This window comes from Poecilia reticulata, linkage group LG11 (genome assembly GCF_000633615.1).
Source record: "Poecilia reticulata strain Guanapo linkage group LG11, Guppy_female_1.0+MT, whole genome shotgun sequence".
Taxonomy (NCBI): domain Eukaryota; kingdom Metazoa; phylum Chordata; class Actinopteri; order Cyprinodontiformes; family Poeciliidae; genus Poecilia; species Poecilia reticulata.
Window position 1 is genome coordinate 25,097,792 of NC_024341.1, and position 18,203 is coordinate 25,115,994.

The 18,203-nt window shown below is 39.5% G+C and overlaps 1 protein-coding gene and 1 long non-coding RNA gene across 2 annotated transcripts in view; one reads left to right on the forward strand and one right to left on the reverse strand.

Moving 5' to 3' along the window:
- med30 (mediator complex subunit 30) overlaps positions 1-14,297 on the forward strand; it is a 52,696-nt gene extending 38,399 nt beyond the window's left edge. Inside the window, exon 5 of the mRNA XM_008422743.2 lies at positions 13,540-14,297. Within this exon, the coding sequence (XP_008420965.1) occupies positions 13,540-13,635 (96 nt within the window). The 3' untranslated portion in view covers positions 13,636-14,297. The remainder of the gene's footprint in view (positions 1-13,539) is intronic.
- Positions 14,298-17,559: 3,262 nt separating this feature from the next.
- Positions 17,560-18,203, reverse strand: part of LOC108166726 (uncharacterized) — a 5,036-nt gene continuing 4,392 nt past the window's right edge. Inside the window, exon 2 of the long non-coding RNA XR_001777078.1 lies at positions 17,560-17,838. This is a non-coding gene — a long non-coding RNA (uncharacterized LOC108166726). The remainder of the gene's footprint in view (positions 17,839-18,203) is intronic.

Consider the following 18,203-nt stretch of genomic DNA (forward strand, 5'->3'; position numbering starts at 1 on the left):
ACCTTTACGGCAGTACCGCCATCCAATTACGGCACTCTGTCATACTGAGCATGCATGTAGCTCCAGTGGTAGGAAAACCTCCCCTTTAACAGGAACCAGAACCAGAACCTGGCTCAGTTCAAGTGGCCGTTTGCTACTGACTGACTGCAGGTTTGAGAAAACAGATGAGCTGAAGTTGGATTATTTTATTAGTGAAGTTTTATGTTTATACCTCTTAGATTATCTCAGGAGAACTTTGAACTCTTGCGTCTGGAAGGAGATGTTCACCTTTACACACTGAGGTTTTCTTCTTCCCCGTCCTGCAGACGTCACCCCTGCTGCTCTGCTCCACTCCTGATTTCTCCCTGCCTCCCCTCCTTTTTTATCACTTCTCTCCCCTCCTCCACCTCTCCGGTCAGTGTCCAGCATTAGCAGGCCGTGCACAGCAGGCGCCCGAACCTCTGTCTTATTAGCAGACACATATGCARCCCATTAGGGGCTCTTTGTATGCCAGGAGCTTTTTAATTGTTTGGCAGGGGTCAAAGGGCCACCAGAGCTTCAAAGCTCTTGGAAAAATGTTGGTGGCTGTTTTGTTTTTTTTTTCTTCTTCTTTTGGAAGCAAGATATTTTGTAGCATTTTGTTGGATTAAATGTTGAGGGCAGTTCTCAGCTGGTTTTTATTACAGCTGCTGTCCTGGTCATTGGACTGTTTATGAGGGATGGAGAGCTTTGTGTTGTCAGATATTTACGTCTTTACAGACGTTATTCTGGTGGGAAAATATTTAAATGTTTTTATTGAGTCGATTTGAAGGTTTGAGAAGTTCTTGAAATTTAGATAAAGATTGTTTAATAGTTTAATAAATCTGTGCTTTGGGTAGAAATTGGATTTTCATTTTTAGTTTACATAATTTAATGCCAATCGTCGCTCCCTCCTCTTGTTAAAGCATCAATATTCTCATTATTTCTGTCGCTCCTTGGATTATGTTTCCTAAAAGCTATTCTGAAATCCTCTCTTTACCTCCATTCTTCTCTTCACTCTGTGGACAAAAACCTGCTTTTCTTTTTTTTTCTTTGTTTGCTGCTGTGAATCTTAACATCAGAACATGAAGACCTGCTTGGTATGTGAAGAGTCGGTTTAGTTTCCATGAGGGTGAGTCTCGGCTAACAGGCCTCCTCTCCCTGCTCTGCTCCTTTCTGCATTAAGCAATCTCCTACAGGTGTAGGGGAAGCATTAAATTGGAATTACCTCTCTTTTATCTTTCTACAAATCTGCGTGCGTTGCTATTCCCCCCACTGCTAGCTCCACTCTTAAGACGATAGCGGTAATTAGAACCTATATTGCTGCACCGGAGACGTGCCACAGGAGAGCCGGTTTAAAGAGAGTGAGCGATTGTGCCAATTAAACGCACGACTGAGCCACGAGATGCTTTTGACGTTTGAAGAGCTGTTGTCGGTTTTTGAAGAACATTTAGATCAAAGGTCTTTTTTAACCTGACAGCCCTCTGCTGCCCATTAAAAAGGCTCTAAATCTGATGTTTGCTTTGAGTGTGAGAGGAGACGTGTGACCTTAGATGATATAAGCTCCTGACAAACATTTGATGGAGATGAAAGGACGACATCCTGCCTGGTCTGAAATTGACACGGCAGGATATCACCCTGCAAATGGCAGCTTCGAGATCTCGGTGCAAACATGCAGGCTTGTTCACACAAGTTTATGTGCAAAATATGCACACACATAAGTGACTACATGCAAAAAAACACGTCTTTTTTCTCTTTAAAATGAATGCAAAAGTTAAATTCTAATCATTTTATGTACATAACGTGCCTCCAATGAAGCACTTTTATTTTAATACTTAATTTGATCAGTTTTCATCATAAAGGTTTTACAGTAGAGCGAACTAGAAGGTGTGAACTATGTTTTTATAGATATATTTATGGAGTGCACACCTTATTTTTGTTTTTTTATAGGTTTGCAGTGGGTTTAATAGTATCAGCGTAAAGTTGAGCCTTCATTGCATCATTGATCATTTATCATGATACATTTCTTAACATAAGAATTCTGATTTATTGTTTGCCCTCAAAACATTATTGGGATTGTTAGTTTTACTAGTTTCTACAATGTTTCTTCACCAAGTACCAATAATTATGAATTAATTAAAAAATATCATCAAATGGAGTTACTTTGTGCARTTTAGTGATTGTGAATCGTGTCCTAAATAAACTTATTACATATGGGAATGTTTTTCAGTAGCATTTTTTGTTTTGTGGGGCTTTTATTACTGTGCCTTGTCGTCACAGAAATACAGAAAAAACTAATAGTTTTTATTACTTGACAAAATATCGTGATAAGACTTTAAATCCATTTCGCCCCCATCCATCCAATTCATAATACGCATTACTGTCTGTCACTGATTATAGCACTATATTATCCAGAGTTTGTTTAAAAACTAGTGGCGGCCAAAAGACATCGGCTGTTTATACTCACCTTCCAGCTGATCAATCACGAAGTTTGTAATTTATGAGTTTTTTATGTTTTGCAAAATCTCCCTGTTTTAGAGCAAAAAGCTGCTGGCTGACAATGACCAGCATTGGTTTTAGGAGTTAATATAATGTGCTAAGCCTTAAATTTACACCTGATGCACAAAAGAATAAAGGACACAGTGCTTTGCTACTAATCGTCAATTAAATCTTTTTCCTGACCWTATCTAGTTGTGGTAGAGTTAAGAGAAAAAACAGCGATAAAGAAAGTAGTTCAGTTATTCTACTTGACTTTGACAACCATAACATTTGGATGTGATGTGGAATTTAATGTTTTGGTTCAGTTAAAACATGAAAAAAACAAGGTGACCCTCATACCAACTCTGACATATCATTTGTAGAGCAGGTGTATGATTAGCTAATCAACCACTGCAGTGTTAACTTAGCTAATAGCAACAGTAGCTAATCAACCACCGCAAAGTCAGCTTAGCTAATAGCAACAGTAGCTAATCAACCACAGCAATCACTTATTAAGAATTGCAAAATAAGCATCAAGCCTAAAAACATAAAAATGTAACCGATTGAATGTTCTGTTCTTTGTGTGGGTATTTTTATCTATTTATTTTTTTTGGGCCTCTAATCCTAAAACATTAAGTGGCATTGTTGTCAGTTGCTATGGCAACATGTCTTCGTGTAACGTAGCCAACACAGAGAGTGATTCGGGGGGGGGAAGTGGTTTTGAGCCGTTTAACGATTTTTCTGCGTTATTTTTTCCCTTTGCTGAGGCGCAATGCACTAAATTAATCTAGGTTTCATTTATTTAACTGAGTTTATCAGTTATATTTATCTGTTTTTATTCGCCAGTTAAATAATTTCAAATTAAATAAGTAAGTTAAGTCATAACAAAACATCAGCTCTCACTGCTCTGTGTTGAAATTTTAGCTCACGGCAAATAAACGGTCATTTACACGCAGTACCTGACGGACCACAAGAGGGCGCCAGTGGACACTGTGTAAAAGCGACCACTCTGCTGCCTCCCAGATCCTCATTTATTATCAGTGGGAACCAAATCTTAGAGGAAAGCCCAATCAATGGCGCTACCTGGCAAGGATGCAAGTGCTTAGGAGGAGGCGTGAGGGCGACGGGCCTCGGATACCAAATCGATGGCAGCCATTCTGCAACAGTCGGCTGACGCTGCAAGCTCTCCACCTCAATGCCGAAGACGTATTGAAAGAACCCCATTGGAAGGTGCACGCAAGGATGACAACATGATTATTGTATTTCTGCCACTGCTGGGAGCGAAAGCTTTTATCTGCTTTCAGAGCCCCTTTAAAGACTTAATTCCCCTGGGAAAGCCAGCGCCAAACACTCAACAATCGGCCTCTTAAACCCTCCTCTCGAGGAAAAGCCATAAAGTTTACAAAGTCAATTAAGGTTTTTTTTTTTTTTTTTTTTTTAAACTGATGTCAGGCAAATTAAAGCTGCTTGGCCTGCCTCCCTGTGGAGGGACTGTCAGATGGTAAAGTTGGACCGATTTAGCGTCGGAGGGTTCCCCAGGCGGGCAGGGAGCTGCAAGCGGCTTATCGCCCCGACTCGTGTGCTTTTTACAAGTTCCCTCTGAGAAAAACGGCTTTTCCCCATTTATTTTCAGTTTATTAAATAATTCCTATAAAATTACTGAACTCCGTTTCCATGCGTTTAATGGGCAGCAGTAAAAATCTGACTTCAGTATTTTTTTGTCACAACCAATGAAGAAGGATTTGGTTGTTTGGTGCATCTGTATGTAATTATGGCTTGGAGTTTATTAAATGTATAACGGACCCGTGTTACAGAGCTCTGTTTGTTTCACCCTGTTTGTGAAGAACGTTTTATTTCTTCACCAGAGCAGATTGATAAAAATTATCCAGTTTTCAAAAATGCATCATATCTCTCCTTATTTGACCTTTTAATACTTTAAATCAAGTTTTCTGATCCCCACCAAGTTCTACACACATTATCTCTCTGTCTGCCTCTCTGTCGCTCTCTCTGCCTCTCTGTCGCTCTCTCTGTCTGCCTCTCTCTATCTCTCTCTCTCTCTCTCTCTGTCTGCCTCTCTGTCGCGCTCTCTGTCTGCCTCTCTCTCTCTCTCTGTCTGCCTCTCTGTCGCTCTCTCTGCCTCTCTCGCTTTCTCTCTGTCTGCCTCTTCCTCTCTCTCGCCCTCTCTCCCCCTCTGTCTCTCTCTCTCGCTCTGTCTGCCTCTCTTCCTCTCTCGCTCGCTCTCTCTCTGTCTTTCTCTCTCTCTTCCTCTTGCTCTCCCTCTCTTCCTCCCTCTCTCTGCCTCTCTCTCTTCCTCTCCCTCTCTTCCTCCCTCTCTCTTCCTCCCCCTCTCACTCTCTCTCTTCCTCCCACTCTCTCTCTCTCTCTCCCTCTCTCTCCCTCTCTCTCTCCATCATCTTTATGTAAATTAAATGCGTTTCTGTTGTCTGATGGATCTCAGGAGTGAAATCAAACTTTTCTGATCACCTTCTGTTGATGAGGATTGATCATGTGAGTGAATCGATCATCTGTGCTTCCTGCTGAGCCTCATTATTCAGACCGTTTGGTTTCCTCAGACCGTTTGGTTTCCTCCAGCTCCCTCCGCTCCGTCACGCGCCTGAAAAGCTGAAATACTTGTTTTTTATTAAGGACGGCAGATTTTTGTAGCAGAGCTCTGAAAACCACGACTGATTATTAATGGGCTGTTTTCTTTGTGTGTAATAAATTATACAAAGTAAAGACTTTGAATTAATATTAGAAAATGCAGTTTAGATTTTATCGCTGTCAGCTTAGCAGCTTTATGAGCAGAAATTAGAGAAATGATTAAGGATGGAGTGTGACAGCCTCTTCCTGCCGACGCAGCCGTTAAAAATATGAGCCCCTCGAGTTTGTTGTCCTAATTCCTCCTGACWGGAGTCACTTTTCCACCACGTCCCTGAATAACTTCATGTTTCTGCTTTCTCACGGAAATTAACCACCTTTGCCCTTAACTGGAGCTGATTTCTATGTTTTTGTCAAGTTTATTATAAACCACTTTGGCTTCAAAGAACTTTATTTTTTTATCTGGTTTATTTTCCTTTGTGTTAGTTTTTAGTGAATCACGGTGGCGAGTTTGGATGTTTGGCTTGTGGTTTATATTTTTTGTTTAGTTTTGAGTGAAACAGTAAAACTGCAGGATAAATTACCCCAGGAGTTTCTGTGATAAACGATAATATTGTTGGTTTGAGGCCATTTTCACGTGATACAGTGATTATCTCTTAAAGATCAACAAACTTTAATGTCGATCTGGAAGATAATTTTAAATATTCAGACTAAATGGATAAAAATGATCAGAAACAGTTGAACGTTTTCCAAAACTTTTACATTTAAGCTACTGGCAGGCAATAACATGTATTAAATTAAAATTCAGTTTATTGTGATTTTTTTTGTTTAGTTTTACTTGCTTAAAAACAAACTTTTTACATTTTTTTAAATAATCAGATCAAAATCAGAGATGTGCGTTTGAACTGCTGATTTATTAAAGAAAAACAAGACATTTCCAAATGCTTTGTGTCTTCAGCTGTTTTCTATTTTTTTGGCCAAATTTTTATTTTTGTCAGCATTTGTGGCTGGGGGCCAAACAAAGTCATTTCTAGGGCCACAAATGGCCCCTGGGCCACACTTTGAGTACCACTGAAGTAATGGAAATAACAACCACACATCATAAATTAAATGGATAATTAAGTTTCTGTAAACAAAATTGGTCTTTAAAAAATTTTGACCAGCAGAATGGAAATTATTGACATTTCATTTTATCATGCAGTTAATTGATTTATTGGTTATTGTGATTATTGGACCAGCATGAAGGTCTGCAACCTTTACAGTCCATTACATTACACATTACATCGACTTTGGAAAAGAAAACTTCTGATAAACATCTACTTTAATAAATCTGCCATCTTTTGAAGAGTCAACGTTTTATTTCTATTCAAGTTTTTTCCATCAAGGACAACAATAAACAAAGTTACATGATAAAAACAAAGCAGACGGTTTTGATTTCTGGCTGATTTATAAACCTCTAAGCTCCTCCCAGGTTTTAAAATAAACATAATAAGACATTTGCAAACAGAATATGGATTTATCATTATAGGATGTTATCTGTGGAAAATTATGTAAAAAAAAAAAAAAGGACATTTCCAAGTAATTTAACCCTTTTATGCCGGAGTTTCGAGCGTCTGCCTAAATAAATCTTCCTTATTTTAATTGTAAGTAGTTCTTTAAATGTCCTGTGAGATGATATACTTACCCAAGTACCCATAAGAACCGGAACTTTCAATATCCAGCAAGTTATTTACCATCTATTAAACGAGTGCCCCCCTCCCATTAATTACCCGCTGCAGCTGCGAAGTTTACGTATTAACCCGATATTTGCTGGAAAGTGCAACGTCTCCCCTTTCAGAAACCGTTGGAATTTTTCAGATAGCGCCACGTGTGGCGGAATTACGGTACTGCAAATTTAGATGTGTCGGCGCCGACAAGTTCCTGTCTAGAAGGGTTAAACAAAAATGGTGCTTTGTGGCAAATGCAGAACCTTCCTGTTGTTCACATTTAAAATCATTTTTAATATTATGCAGATTTATTAGGAGACATGGAAGATGGAAACAACTGCCTGGAGTGTTTAAATTCTGTGTAATTAATAATTAAGTTATTAAAACTCCAGATTTAGTTTCATATTTTATCTCCAGAATCTAAAACGGAGATTAGGCAAATGATTTCTTCTTCTTCTTCTCTAGTTCCTTCCTGCCACAGCAAATCGTTTCTCTCCGTTTGGTGTTTCTTCCGCATCTCTTCCCTCACGCCAAATAATTAAAAGGCGTTGAGATTAAAGGAGAGTGAATTGATATTCAGCAGTAAGAATCGTCAGTCAGCTAATTTCTCTTTCCTTCCTGTGGCTGTTTGAGCTTCAGCCTTCGATACGGCAGTAAAAACTCAGGATCCACCTGAATTTACAGACATGACACTGAAATATAACTTTAAATTAGGATTTAATGTTGTAAACAGAAACATCCAACATGGTGTTTACTAAAACAAACAATCATTGTCCTGGGCATCTACCACCTGCTCCACATCATAAACAAAAGTTGTTTTTTTAACATGCTTTTTTAAAAACTTATAAAAATCCTGCACTGCAAAAACAAAATCTTACCTTTGGTCTAGTTTCTGAAATAAAACTAACTTAAAGTAACTTTTTAACAAAATGTAGAGTCTTGTTTTAAGTAAATAATTCCTTAATATTGATGAACAAATAGTTGCTCCATTGGTAGATTATTTCACATTTTTCCCATGTTATAAGTTAATTTATCTGCCAATGCACATTTTCATCAATATCAAGGAATTATTTACTTAAAACAAGCTGAAAAGTTACTTTTAAGTTGGTTTGTCTTATTGCAAGTGAACTAAGATATTTGCACCAGAAACTAAACCAGAATTACTTGGTAAAATTTAGTTTTTGCAGTGTAAAGGGAACCAGATCAGATTAATCTTGGATAATAAAAACTTTGTTTCCATTTCAGGAGCATCTGTGACACTTAATGATTATTTTTATTTAGTATTTTGTTTAGGTAGAAGTGAATTAGTCGTGTTTTTATGCGTCGTAGGTAAAGGTTTACATGAATAAAGGCGACGTTCGCGGTGGGAATATTTCCGCTCGGCTCTCTAATCCCTGCTCCTCGCTCAGACACTTACACTTGTAATTCCCAGCCAGATCCGTCTGAGTCAAAGCTGCGATTTGAGTTGCCAGCGACGGCGCGGATTAGCCGGGGAATCCTGACTGAAGGCTTTTCCTCCTCTCTCTGCGCCGTGTTTCTGAGCGTCCGTTTGTGTTTTAAAGGAAGGAATCTCATTCTCGCCATTATCTCAAACCCCTTCATCAAAAAGCAAAGCCCTCCATGTTCTCACAGCGCCAGCCGTCCCTTTAATCGGTAATGAAACCGGCTGAATGACTGGAAAGAAGATAAATGCCTTCGTATAATGATATTATAACAAGATTACTTTGATTTTCTGTGCTGCGTAATGGATCAGAACAGCCTCTCCAATCAGCTTTAATGTGAAGACGTTACAGCAGAATTAATTAATGTAAAGATTGTGGCTATCAAGCCAAATTAGCCTGAAGAGCGGCGGCTTTTTAATGGCCAACACTGGACTGTGTTTACTGGTTTTTATGACGTGCCAGCGGGCCGGCGGCGCGTGAATGTGCTGGTGACTAATTGACTGAGGTCAGAGGTCGTCTTCTGGTGGCCTGAGCCCAAATCTGTCCCGACACAGCAAGCAGATCCAGAGCGGCAGCCGAGTCTCTGAAGTGGAGTCTTAATGTAGGACTTTATGAAAAATTCATTTCCTTTCTCTCCCCTCCTTCGCTCGGCCGCTCTGATCCGATTCACACGGAGGAAAACCAGAGGAAGGAAAACTCTGGATTTCACTTTCTGAGCCCAGATGATAAAATCCAACAACATGTAGATCAGAGCTGCTTTTTGTTTGTTTTTTAGGTTTTAACGTGGAGTTGAGTGTTTCAGATCCATCCATCCATATAAATACTTTATTGATCCCAAAGGGAAATTAAATGTTGCTGTAATTCATATTAATTGAACTCTTGTATATACTGGTGATGACTGTTGGCAGGAAGGGTGTCCTGTAGCAGTCTGTACCACAGCGAACTTGAAGAAGTCTCTGACTGAAGACTCTTAATGCAACTTTGCATTAAAAGTATAATTTTTTACTGAATGACTCCTCATGGCAGTGATGAACGTTTATGAAGTTTATCAGGTGTTATGAGTCTAATTCAGTATTCTTCAGTAAGTTTTAAACTTCTCCTTCACAAACTCTTCTCTCTCTCTCTCTCTCTCTCTCTCTGGGAAAATAAATATTCATTCGCCGGTCTATTTTTTTATTTAGCAGAAAAACAAACCCGACAGTTGTCCAGTTACCTCTTGTTTCTTTTATTTTTTTTGTTTTCGGCTCGAGCAAACTTTCAGGTTCTGTTCCTGGTTTCTCCCTCCGCAGCTTGAGCTACCTGGTGCCTGAGGGATTTGGGTTTTGTCTGGTCAGCAAAGTCAAAGTAATCCTGGATTTGCTCGGCTTTCTTTGTAAAACGCTCRCTGGGTTTACATTCAGCTTCCCTCGGTTTACAAAGCAGATCTCGGCCCGGTCCAGTCGTCTGTCCGCCCTCGTTTTGGGTCACACTCAGATAGACTGTTAATTCTCAGATTGCTTACACAAACCCAGTGAACCTCATATTACCAGAAATCCTGGTTATTGGGCTCAGCCCGGATCGACTGTGCGCTGGTTTTTGTTTCTAGGTTGTWACGTGGAGTTCAGCGTGTTTACAGACGCAGAACCTGAGCTGCTGGGATGAAACGCGAATCGCAGCAGCTGAGCTTTCTTTGCTCGGGAAACGGATCCATGAGACGGACCAGAACACAGCGACTGTCATGTTTCTCATGCATAACTGTTACATGACAATATAAATGCATCCTTTACAAAAATGAGCCAAATGTTAGAAGATTCGGTTTGTTGTCASAACTTTACTGTGACAACAATCAGAATTTATCACGATAAATGATGAACGATACGATAAGATAAGTGTCCACCTTTATGACATGTTAAATACTTCATCCAGTTTTTGATTTGAGGTTGTTTTTCTGTTTTAGTTGCAGCGACAGGTAGCTGAACTCGTTGCATCACTGGTGCTTTTACTTTGAAGGCCGTGAACTGAGAACACAGACCGTCCCTGCAGTGGGAATCCGTCTCTGTTTCACTGCTTGCTGTGCGTTTCTGCGGTTTCTGCTTCATTGTAACAGTCGGAGCCCAAAAGCCCAGAATAAGTCACAAACCAGCGCATGAAGACAGACGTGCTCACCTCCACACATGACTGCACCTGCCTGTAAGCTCGCCAGTCACCGCTAACATTCCAGCCCGGGTCACTGTGCCGCTTTGCTCTCTCTGCAGGCGGTTCTGCTGCGTGCAGCAGGTCAGGCAGCCTTCCAGTCTGCTGGCCGCCTCAGAGACCGGATGGTCGATCCAGGAGTTGTTGACTGGTCACTGCATGTCTGAGCAGAGCTGCAAATACGTCTAAACGCCAGAGAACGCAGAATGTCTGCAGGAAATCTGCAGGATGTCTGCAGGATGTATAGGTGTGAAGCTGCAGGATGTATAGGTGTGAAGGATTAGAGTCACACTAATTGAGGTTATGAATGAAATCTGCATTTCCCTGAGGTTGATGCATAATTTCTCTGATAATTATTCATGTATCACGATATGCCAGGCAGCCTTCGTAATGAAGAGGCTGCTGCCCTGAAAGATCTGCAGCTTCATGCCTCCTTTCAGAGAAACATGAAACGAAGCCGATGCTGCAGATTTTACAAACGGAGCTGCAGCTATAAATTACTTCAGGAATCAATTAACCCTTTTATTATTCGATTAAATGGATGAAATGGTACAAAGTTTTCATTTAACTGCTTAAAACCTTTTTTCTATAGCATTATAAATAAATCATGCAAATAAAAACAAATTCACTCCCTTTTTTATGTAAGAAAATAAACATTTTATTGCCTAAAATTCAATACCGTGGCATTTCTTTAATGGATATAAACTGGGTGAAACTATGGCGTTTGAGAAATGTTCATTTTATTCACAGACAACGGTGGTTTTTATTTAATATATATCTTAAATGTATGTATTTTTGTACAGTTTGGCTTAATTATTGCTCTAAATAAGTTGAGGATTTTTTCAGAAGTGGCCTTTTTTTGTGGGTCTGTATTCTACAGTTACTGATTAATCGATTACTAAAGTAGTTGATTATTATTTCAATAATCGATTAATCACAATCATGTCAACCCTAATTAAAAACTACATTATTTGTTAACAAACTTACCAAAATACAAGGAGGCATTTTCTCAATAAACAAACCAGATTTAGAACAAGTTTACAATGTTTTATATTTTTTCATCTGAAATGTAAAATATAGATATTTTTTATACAGTTTTGATTCTATATAGTCCAATTAACCATTGATTGATTACTAAATCAGTTGACTATTCATTCAGTAACCGATTAATCACGATTAATCAGATTAATCGTTTCAGGCCTAATTAAAAACGGCACTGTTCTGTTTACAAACTTCCTGAAAACAAGGAGGCGTCATCTGAGCACCACACAGAAATCGGGTATTTCGGGTCTCACTTGTTGGAGTAATGAGGCAAATCCTGTAAAATACTCGCTGGCAGTCGCGCAGGAAGGCGCCCAGAATCAAAGCGAACGTCTGTGAGAAGCGCAGAAGCTCGAGAAGCGTTTAGAAATCCCCCCTGAGGAAGAGACTGGAGGCTTTCCAAACTCTGGAATATCTTCAAGGACAATCAGCTAAACAGCTGATATTACCAGAGCCGTGTGAAATCGATTGCTCAAGGTGTTATCTGCGCCGCAGAAATGGCTGGTAATTAGTCATGGCTAAAGGAGTGTTACAGAGAGCGAGATGGATTTAATCTTAATAGATTTCACTGCACTGCAGATACAGGAGCTCCCTCCTCTTCCTCCTCTTCCTCCTCTTCCTCCTCTGATGTGCTAAATTTGCCCAAACCTCCAAACGTTTCCAGGTATTTAAATTTCTTTCCTCTAACGCAGCCCACGCTTGGCAGCTGTGCTTGATTTTATTGTTCAGAGTCTCCAGCTGCAGCGGCAGTGAAGGAGCCATTATTAGTTTGAGCGTAAAGCTTTGGGTCCACAGCAGCTGTTGACTCAGATCTCAGCAAAGCATTCAGAGACGACCGGGGGACAAAGCCTGGCTGGAGGTCGGCTTGTTTGCTCCTCTGATGTCATCCTGATGAGGTTTTATGTGCGGAGGCTTGTTGTTCTGAACACCTGAAGTTTAACGTCTCTGGGTGTTTATGTTTCACCTCCAGCCAGGAGGAAATCGAGTCCCTGCACTGATTAATCCAAACAATCCTGCATCTCCGTGTGCAGAACGAAGTTTAACCAGTTAGAATAGTTTTTCATTCTGGTTTAGTTCATAGTGTTGATTCTTTGTCTAATTCAGTTTTAGTTCGTTTTAGTGTTTTTGTTAGTTAAACATTGTCTAGTTTCCAATAGTTATAGCTGTAGTAGTTTTAGTGAATACTTTTGCGAGGCACTGTACACCAGGCTTTGAAAGTTGAAACCTAAAACTTGAGTTTTTTACCATTTTGTTTGTCAAATTCAGTTTTTAGTGTTTTTTTAAAGGTTTTATTGGCTCTAGTGGCCTTTATTTGATAGTTAATTGACAGGAAGGTGGCAGATGGGGAGGACATGCGGCAAGGGTCGCCAAGGCCGGGAATCGAACCTGCGACGGCCACGTCGAGGACTGAGGCGTCCATGTGTGGGTTGTGCTGAACCCCTGCACCACCACAGCAAACCCCCTCAGAGTGTTTTTGATGGTTATATCTTGGTTAGTTTCCAGTAGTTTGTTTCAGTTTTTTCATACTGTGGTTGATTTTAAAAAGGTTTTTATTATTTATACAATGATTTGGTGTTGAATATTCAACAGGAGATACAATAAAAAAATGCTTTCCGTTTTTGTTTTTACTCCCAACATGTTGCCATGTTGCAAAATGTCTGAGCATAAAAATCACATCAGTTTGAAAGGCACAGATTCATAAAAATAAAGGGTTAATGGTTTCAGTACGTTTTGGTTTTATTAACACATTATAGTTCCAGTTAGTTTTTCCTCATTACCTTTATTTATTTATTTATTTATTTATTTATTTATTTATTTATTTATTTCAGTTAACAAAAAAAGTTTTCTCAATTTCAGACTTGATGCTTCATAAGATCAAATTATGAACAAGACATTCTGTGAAATAATCTGAAACTAGCTCATTTTCATCAACATTAAGGAATTATTGGCTCAAAATAAGCACCTATTGCTTGGGAAAAGTTGTTTTATCTTATTTCAAGTACTGAGGTATTTGTATCAGAATTTAAACCAGGTTACTTTGTAAGATTTAGTGTTTTTGCAGCGAGTTTATAAGTTTCCTTCTCGTGTCGTTGCATTTCCTGCAGAAGCTGAAGCAGAAGAACCAGCAGCTGAAGCAGATCATGGACCAACTGAGGAACCTCATCTGGGAGATCAACTCCATGCTGGCCGTCCGCAGCTGAGCGCCGCCGACCCACGCTGGGGTCAGAGAGAGACCTGCAGGTTGGACGGACGGACGGACGAACAGACTGCACTTTACATGAGGAACGGGAGCTCTGGCAATATCAGCGTGTTGGAAACCACAGAAGAAGAACGAGGGACGAAGGGTTGGACGGCAGAGACGGTTCTGTCTACCTCGATGATCTATAATCAGATTTATTTAACCTAAAGATCAAATGTTTCATGTATCTGTAGCTGCAGGCTGAATGAAGAAATTATAGACGTATTTAATCAGACTATACTTCCTCCAGACTGAAGTTTGAAGATAATTGGACTCAGAGTTGAAGGACGTGAGACTCGCTGAGGCTAAACCGTATTACTAAACTGTATTTACAGCTAATCATCACTTCTGGACTCAATGTAACATCATCAGTGCTTCACTATGGCCGAGTCTGACCACTCTGTTAAATACTCTGCTCAACTATAAATCGTTTTGAGATTTCAGACACAAGTCACTATTTGTTTTCTTTGTTTGCTAGAAATCATTCTAACAAAAATGCTGTTGAATTTTTTTGAAGTTTTGGAGGTTTATTTCCTATTTCCTGATCTTTTCTTCAGGCGAAAAACGCTCGAGTTACGAATTTTAATCTTAATAAATGGTTCCTGGATGGTAAGCAACAACAAATCACTTGTCAAATCACTTGTCTTGTCCCTGTCAGCCATCCCACGATGCATACAGTGGGTTGCTAGGTGACTGACGGAACTCTGCTGGGGTTGCTAGGTGACGGACGGAACTCTGCTGGGGTTGCTAGGTGACGGACNGAACTCTGCTGGGGTTGCTAGGTGACGGACGGAACTCTGCTGGGGTTGCTAGGCAATGGCATGGTAGCCTCCTGTGTTTTTTTTTTGTTTTTTTTAAACGACTCATTTTCCAGACACCAAAAAAGATTCATTTATTGCCCAAACATGTCCGGGTGTTTTTAGAGGCAGTAGAGACCAAAATGGAGGTGCAGAACCAGAGATAGAACATGCTTCTGGTGCTTTTCTGCTACTTTCTGCTACTTTTTTTGAGAGTCTCTCCTGTGTAGTTGGGAGTTTTGGGCTGAAAAATCACCTTTTCTCCAAAGAAGAACCGTAAACGAAGCATGATTGGACAGTTTGAGTCGCTGGTCTTTGGTTCAAAGTGAGAAACGGATGCAGACACTTTGCATCGTACGCTGTGTATTTAAAAGTCTGTAAATCACTGAGCTAATTGTAATTCTTCTGTCAGGGTTGGAAGATTGCGGCGCTGCATGAGGAGCCGGTTCCTGTGCCGCAGTGAACCTGCAGAGAGCTCCGGCTTTTTAAATTTGAATTTCCAACAAGCTCCATCAAAGGAAGTCCTAATTTAAAAAGGCTGCTCTCATTAATAAACATCGCCACTTCACCTGAAAGTCACCTGCTGGCAGCTTCTAACAGGTTGCTACATTTCCACAGCTAATTCTTCTGTTCTTTAGGGCTGAAATGTCACTTTTCTCTCTTTATTTCCCACTTTAAAAAGCCTTTTTGTTGTTCAAAGCCTGATGGAGGTTCTGATCGTGTGGAGCTTTCAGGCTCAGTAGGACTTTTGTTTTTCTCCGAGTTTCTTTTTAAGGATTGGAGAAATGAGTTCTCATAATATTACAACCTTTAGTCTGATGATTTTATTTTATTTTTTCAAAAAAGTATTAGGATTATAAAATTCCCAGCATAAAGTCAGATTGCGACTTAATTTTCTTACTTTATTCCTGTATTATTTTGACTTTATTATGATTTTATTCTTTTTATTTACTTCTCATAACGAGTACTCTGATAATACTATGACTTTATTATTGTAATATTATGATTATTCTCATATTATTACGACTTTATTCTCAGAAGATCATGACTAAGTATTGACTCTATTCTCATTATTTTGACTTTTTTCTCATATGACTATTGTCAAAATATTGACTTTAATCTCGTATTATTACACCTTTATTCTCATAACATTATAACTAAGTATTGTGACTTTATTGCCGTTTTATTACAACTTTTTATCTTGTGTTAATTAAACTTTATTCTCATATTATTACAACTTTATTCTTATAAAATATGAGTCATAATCTGAAGATTATGACTTTTGTTGTATTAATTTGACTATTTTCACATTATTCCAACTTTTTTCTTGTGTTTATATTTTCTGATAACATTACAACAATCCTTTCAACTTTATTCTCGTTGTTCTACGGCTACTTTAAAACTACGTTTCTGTCACATGACTTCATTCTCGTAATTCCTTAAACGTTTTTCTCCGCGTGGCTCTAATCCTCCGTTGTAGATCAGTAAAGTTAGACGTCRGATTAAAGGAGGGAWTCTTGATCACAGWGGACATAATCTGGAAAACGAAACGTGATCCGTGAGTCTTTGCCATCGCAGGTCTGCAGGCGGCGTGTTTGATACGACCCGTTTAATAATTCACTACACAGCCGGGTTGCGTCAGAGTCGGGTCGCAGCGCTGTCGTCCGCAGGGAGGAGGACAGCGGCGGCGTTGGAGGGAATCGATGTTCAGAGCGGTGACTAATAAAGCCGTCCTCGCAGAGCCGGTCGCCGCGGCGCTGAAGGACCATCATTACTGTACAAATAGAGAGTCGAGCTGCAGCTGAGCCACAGGTCAGCCGAAGGGCCGCGCATGCAAAAACACTCAGCGCAAGTAAAACGAGAGAGAAAAGCTTTTATCGATGCTCCTCTGCAGACTATCTGGAAATGTTTGGTTCCTCCAGGATTCAACCACAAGATTCAGGAAGGCAGAAATCAGCAGCAGCAAATCGATTTTTGGTATCAGATTTTTTTATTGTAGTTGCAATTACTAGAATAAAATTATAATTTTATAAAGACACAATAAAACTAGAATTTGAGAAATTATTAGAAAAAAATGTTTTGAGGGCAAAGCTTTGAGTAATGAAGATCTGATGTGAGCTGTTCTTCTGATTTGAAATAGTTCTTTAATTGTTTCAAAGTTCTGCCACTGATGAACATTTTGAAGTGTTGAAAGATTAAATATTTTGTATTTCTAAAACCGAAACCAAAGTATAACTTCACAAGAGAACTGGAATTAGTTTGATTTCTGCAAACATCCATCACCAATCAAAAAATGAAAAAGAATCTGAATTATTCAGTTAAAACATTTAATCTCCCTTTGGGATTAATCATTTTAAATTTGATGAGAATTAGGGTTGGTAGGAGTTTTTTTTTTCTTTTGAGTGACCAAAACGTTTAACACTTTGAGCTACCGTCACGGGAAACGGTCATTTACAGGCCGACCACCAGGTGACACCCGCGGACCACCGGCGGTCCGAGAACCTCAGTTTGAGAAAACGGTCATCGCTCAGTGAGTAGAGAAACCATAAACTGCACTACTACTGAAGAGGAGCACGACTTCAACATAATTATACTCTAGTAAATGTAAAAAGTCCAACAAATTACTCAAGTAAAAAAGTATTTGGTAAAAAGTCAACTGAAGTACCGAGAAACTGATCGATTCATTAATCATTTAAACTTCCGACTCAGACGGATCGAAATGTAAAGTTAAGAGGAATTTTTAGCTTTTTAAGGATGAAAATGACAAAAAAAAAATCAGGAAAATATTTCCAAATCAGTTTTTGTCAATAAAAACTTATGAAACTTTAACAAAAGCTTCAGGTTTTTGAAGCCTGAAGATTTGACAAAACTGGTGAAATTTTGGTTAAAATCTGTTTGCTTTTCATTCAGTGGGTAGAAAAAAACCTGAAATTTTAGTCAAGAGTTGAGAAGCATCATAGTAAAATTACTCAAGTAAAAAATACTCCTAAAAGTTCTTCTGTTTTCAAAAGCAATACATACATAAATGTAAGAGTGAATGTAGTTTCCACCTCTGCTGATCGATCAGAAACAAACTGCAGACGCTCGTCTGTAATCAAATATGAGTTTATTTTTTATTATAAATCATTCTTACAAAATGGTCATTTATCTATTTAATTTGCGGCCTCTATAAAAGTCTTCTCTTAGTTACAGGGAGGAAAAGCATCAGGACAGCCGGGCTTCACCGATTCCCTCGCACATCAACAGGAAGCTGTCGCACATCGTCACCACGGTAACGGTGTCCAACACGAGAACAATGAGAACAATACAGCTGTGTGTGTTTGTGAGTGAAGCTGCGACTCCTCCAGTGTTTAAAAAAGTTTGGGATCCTGTTGATAAAAGGCACAAATCAGGAACAGACTCGGAGTCCAGTTCTGAACAGAAAGATGAAAATAAAACCCAGACGCTGCAGCCGAACTCTCCGGTGGGATGAGGAGTTTTCCCCTCACTTTGCTCCGTCACACTCGGATCAGAACCATTACCGTAATGAACCATCTGGAGCGACCCAGCTGCCTCCGAATCTGTGCCGGGGCTTCATGATTTGACTCCCGCAGAGAACCGAGACGGCCCAAATCTAGATTAGCAGGGATGTTTTTGTGAGATTAGAGCTGCGGCGATGAGTCTGATGGTTTCCCGTTTGCGTATGACGGATGAAACGGGCCGACGTGCCCAGAAACGGGCTGACGGAAACGGG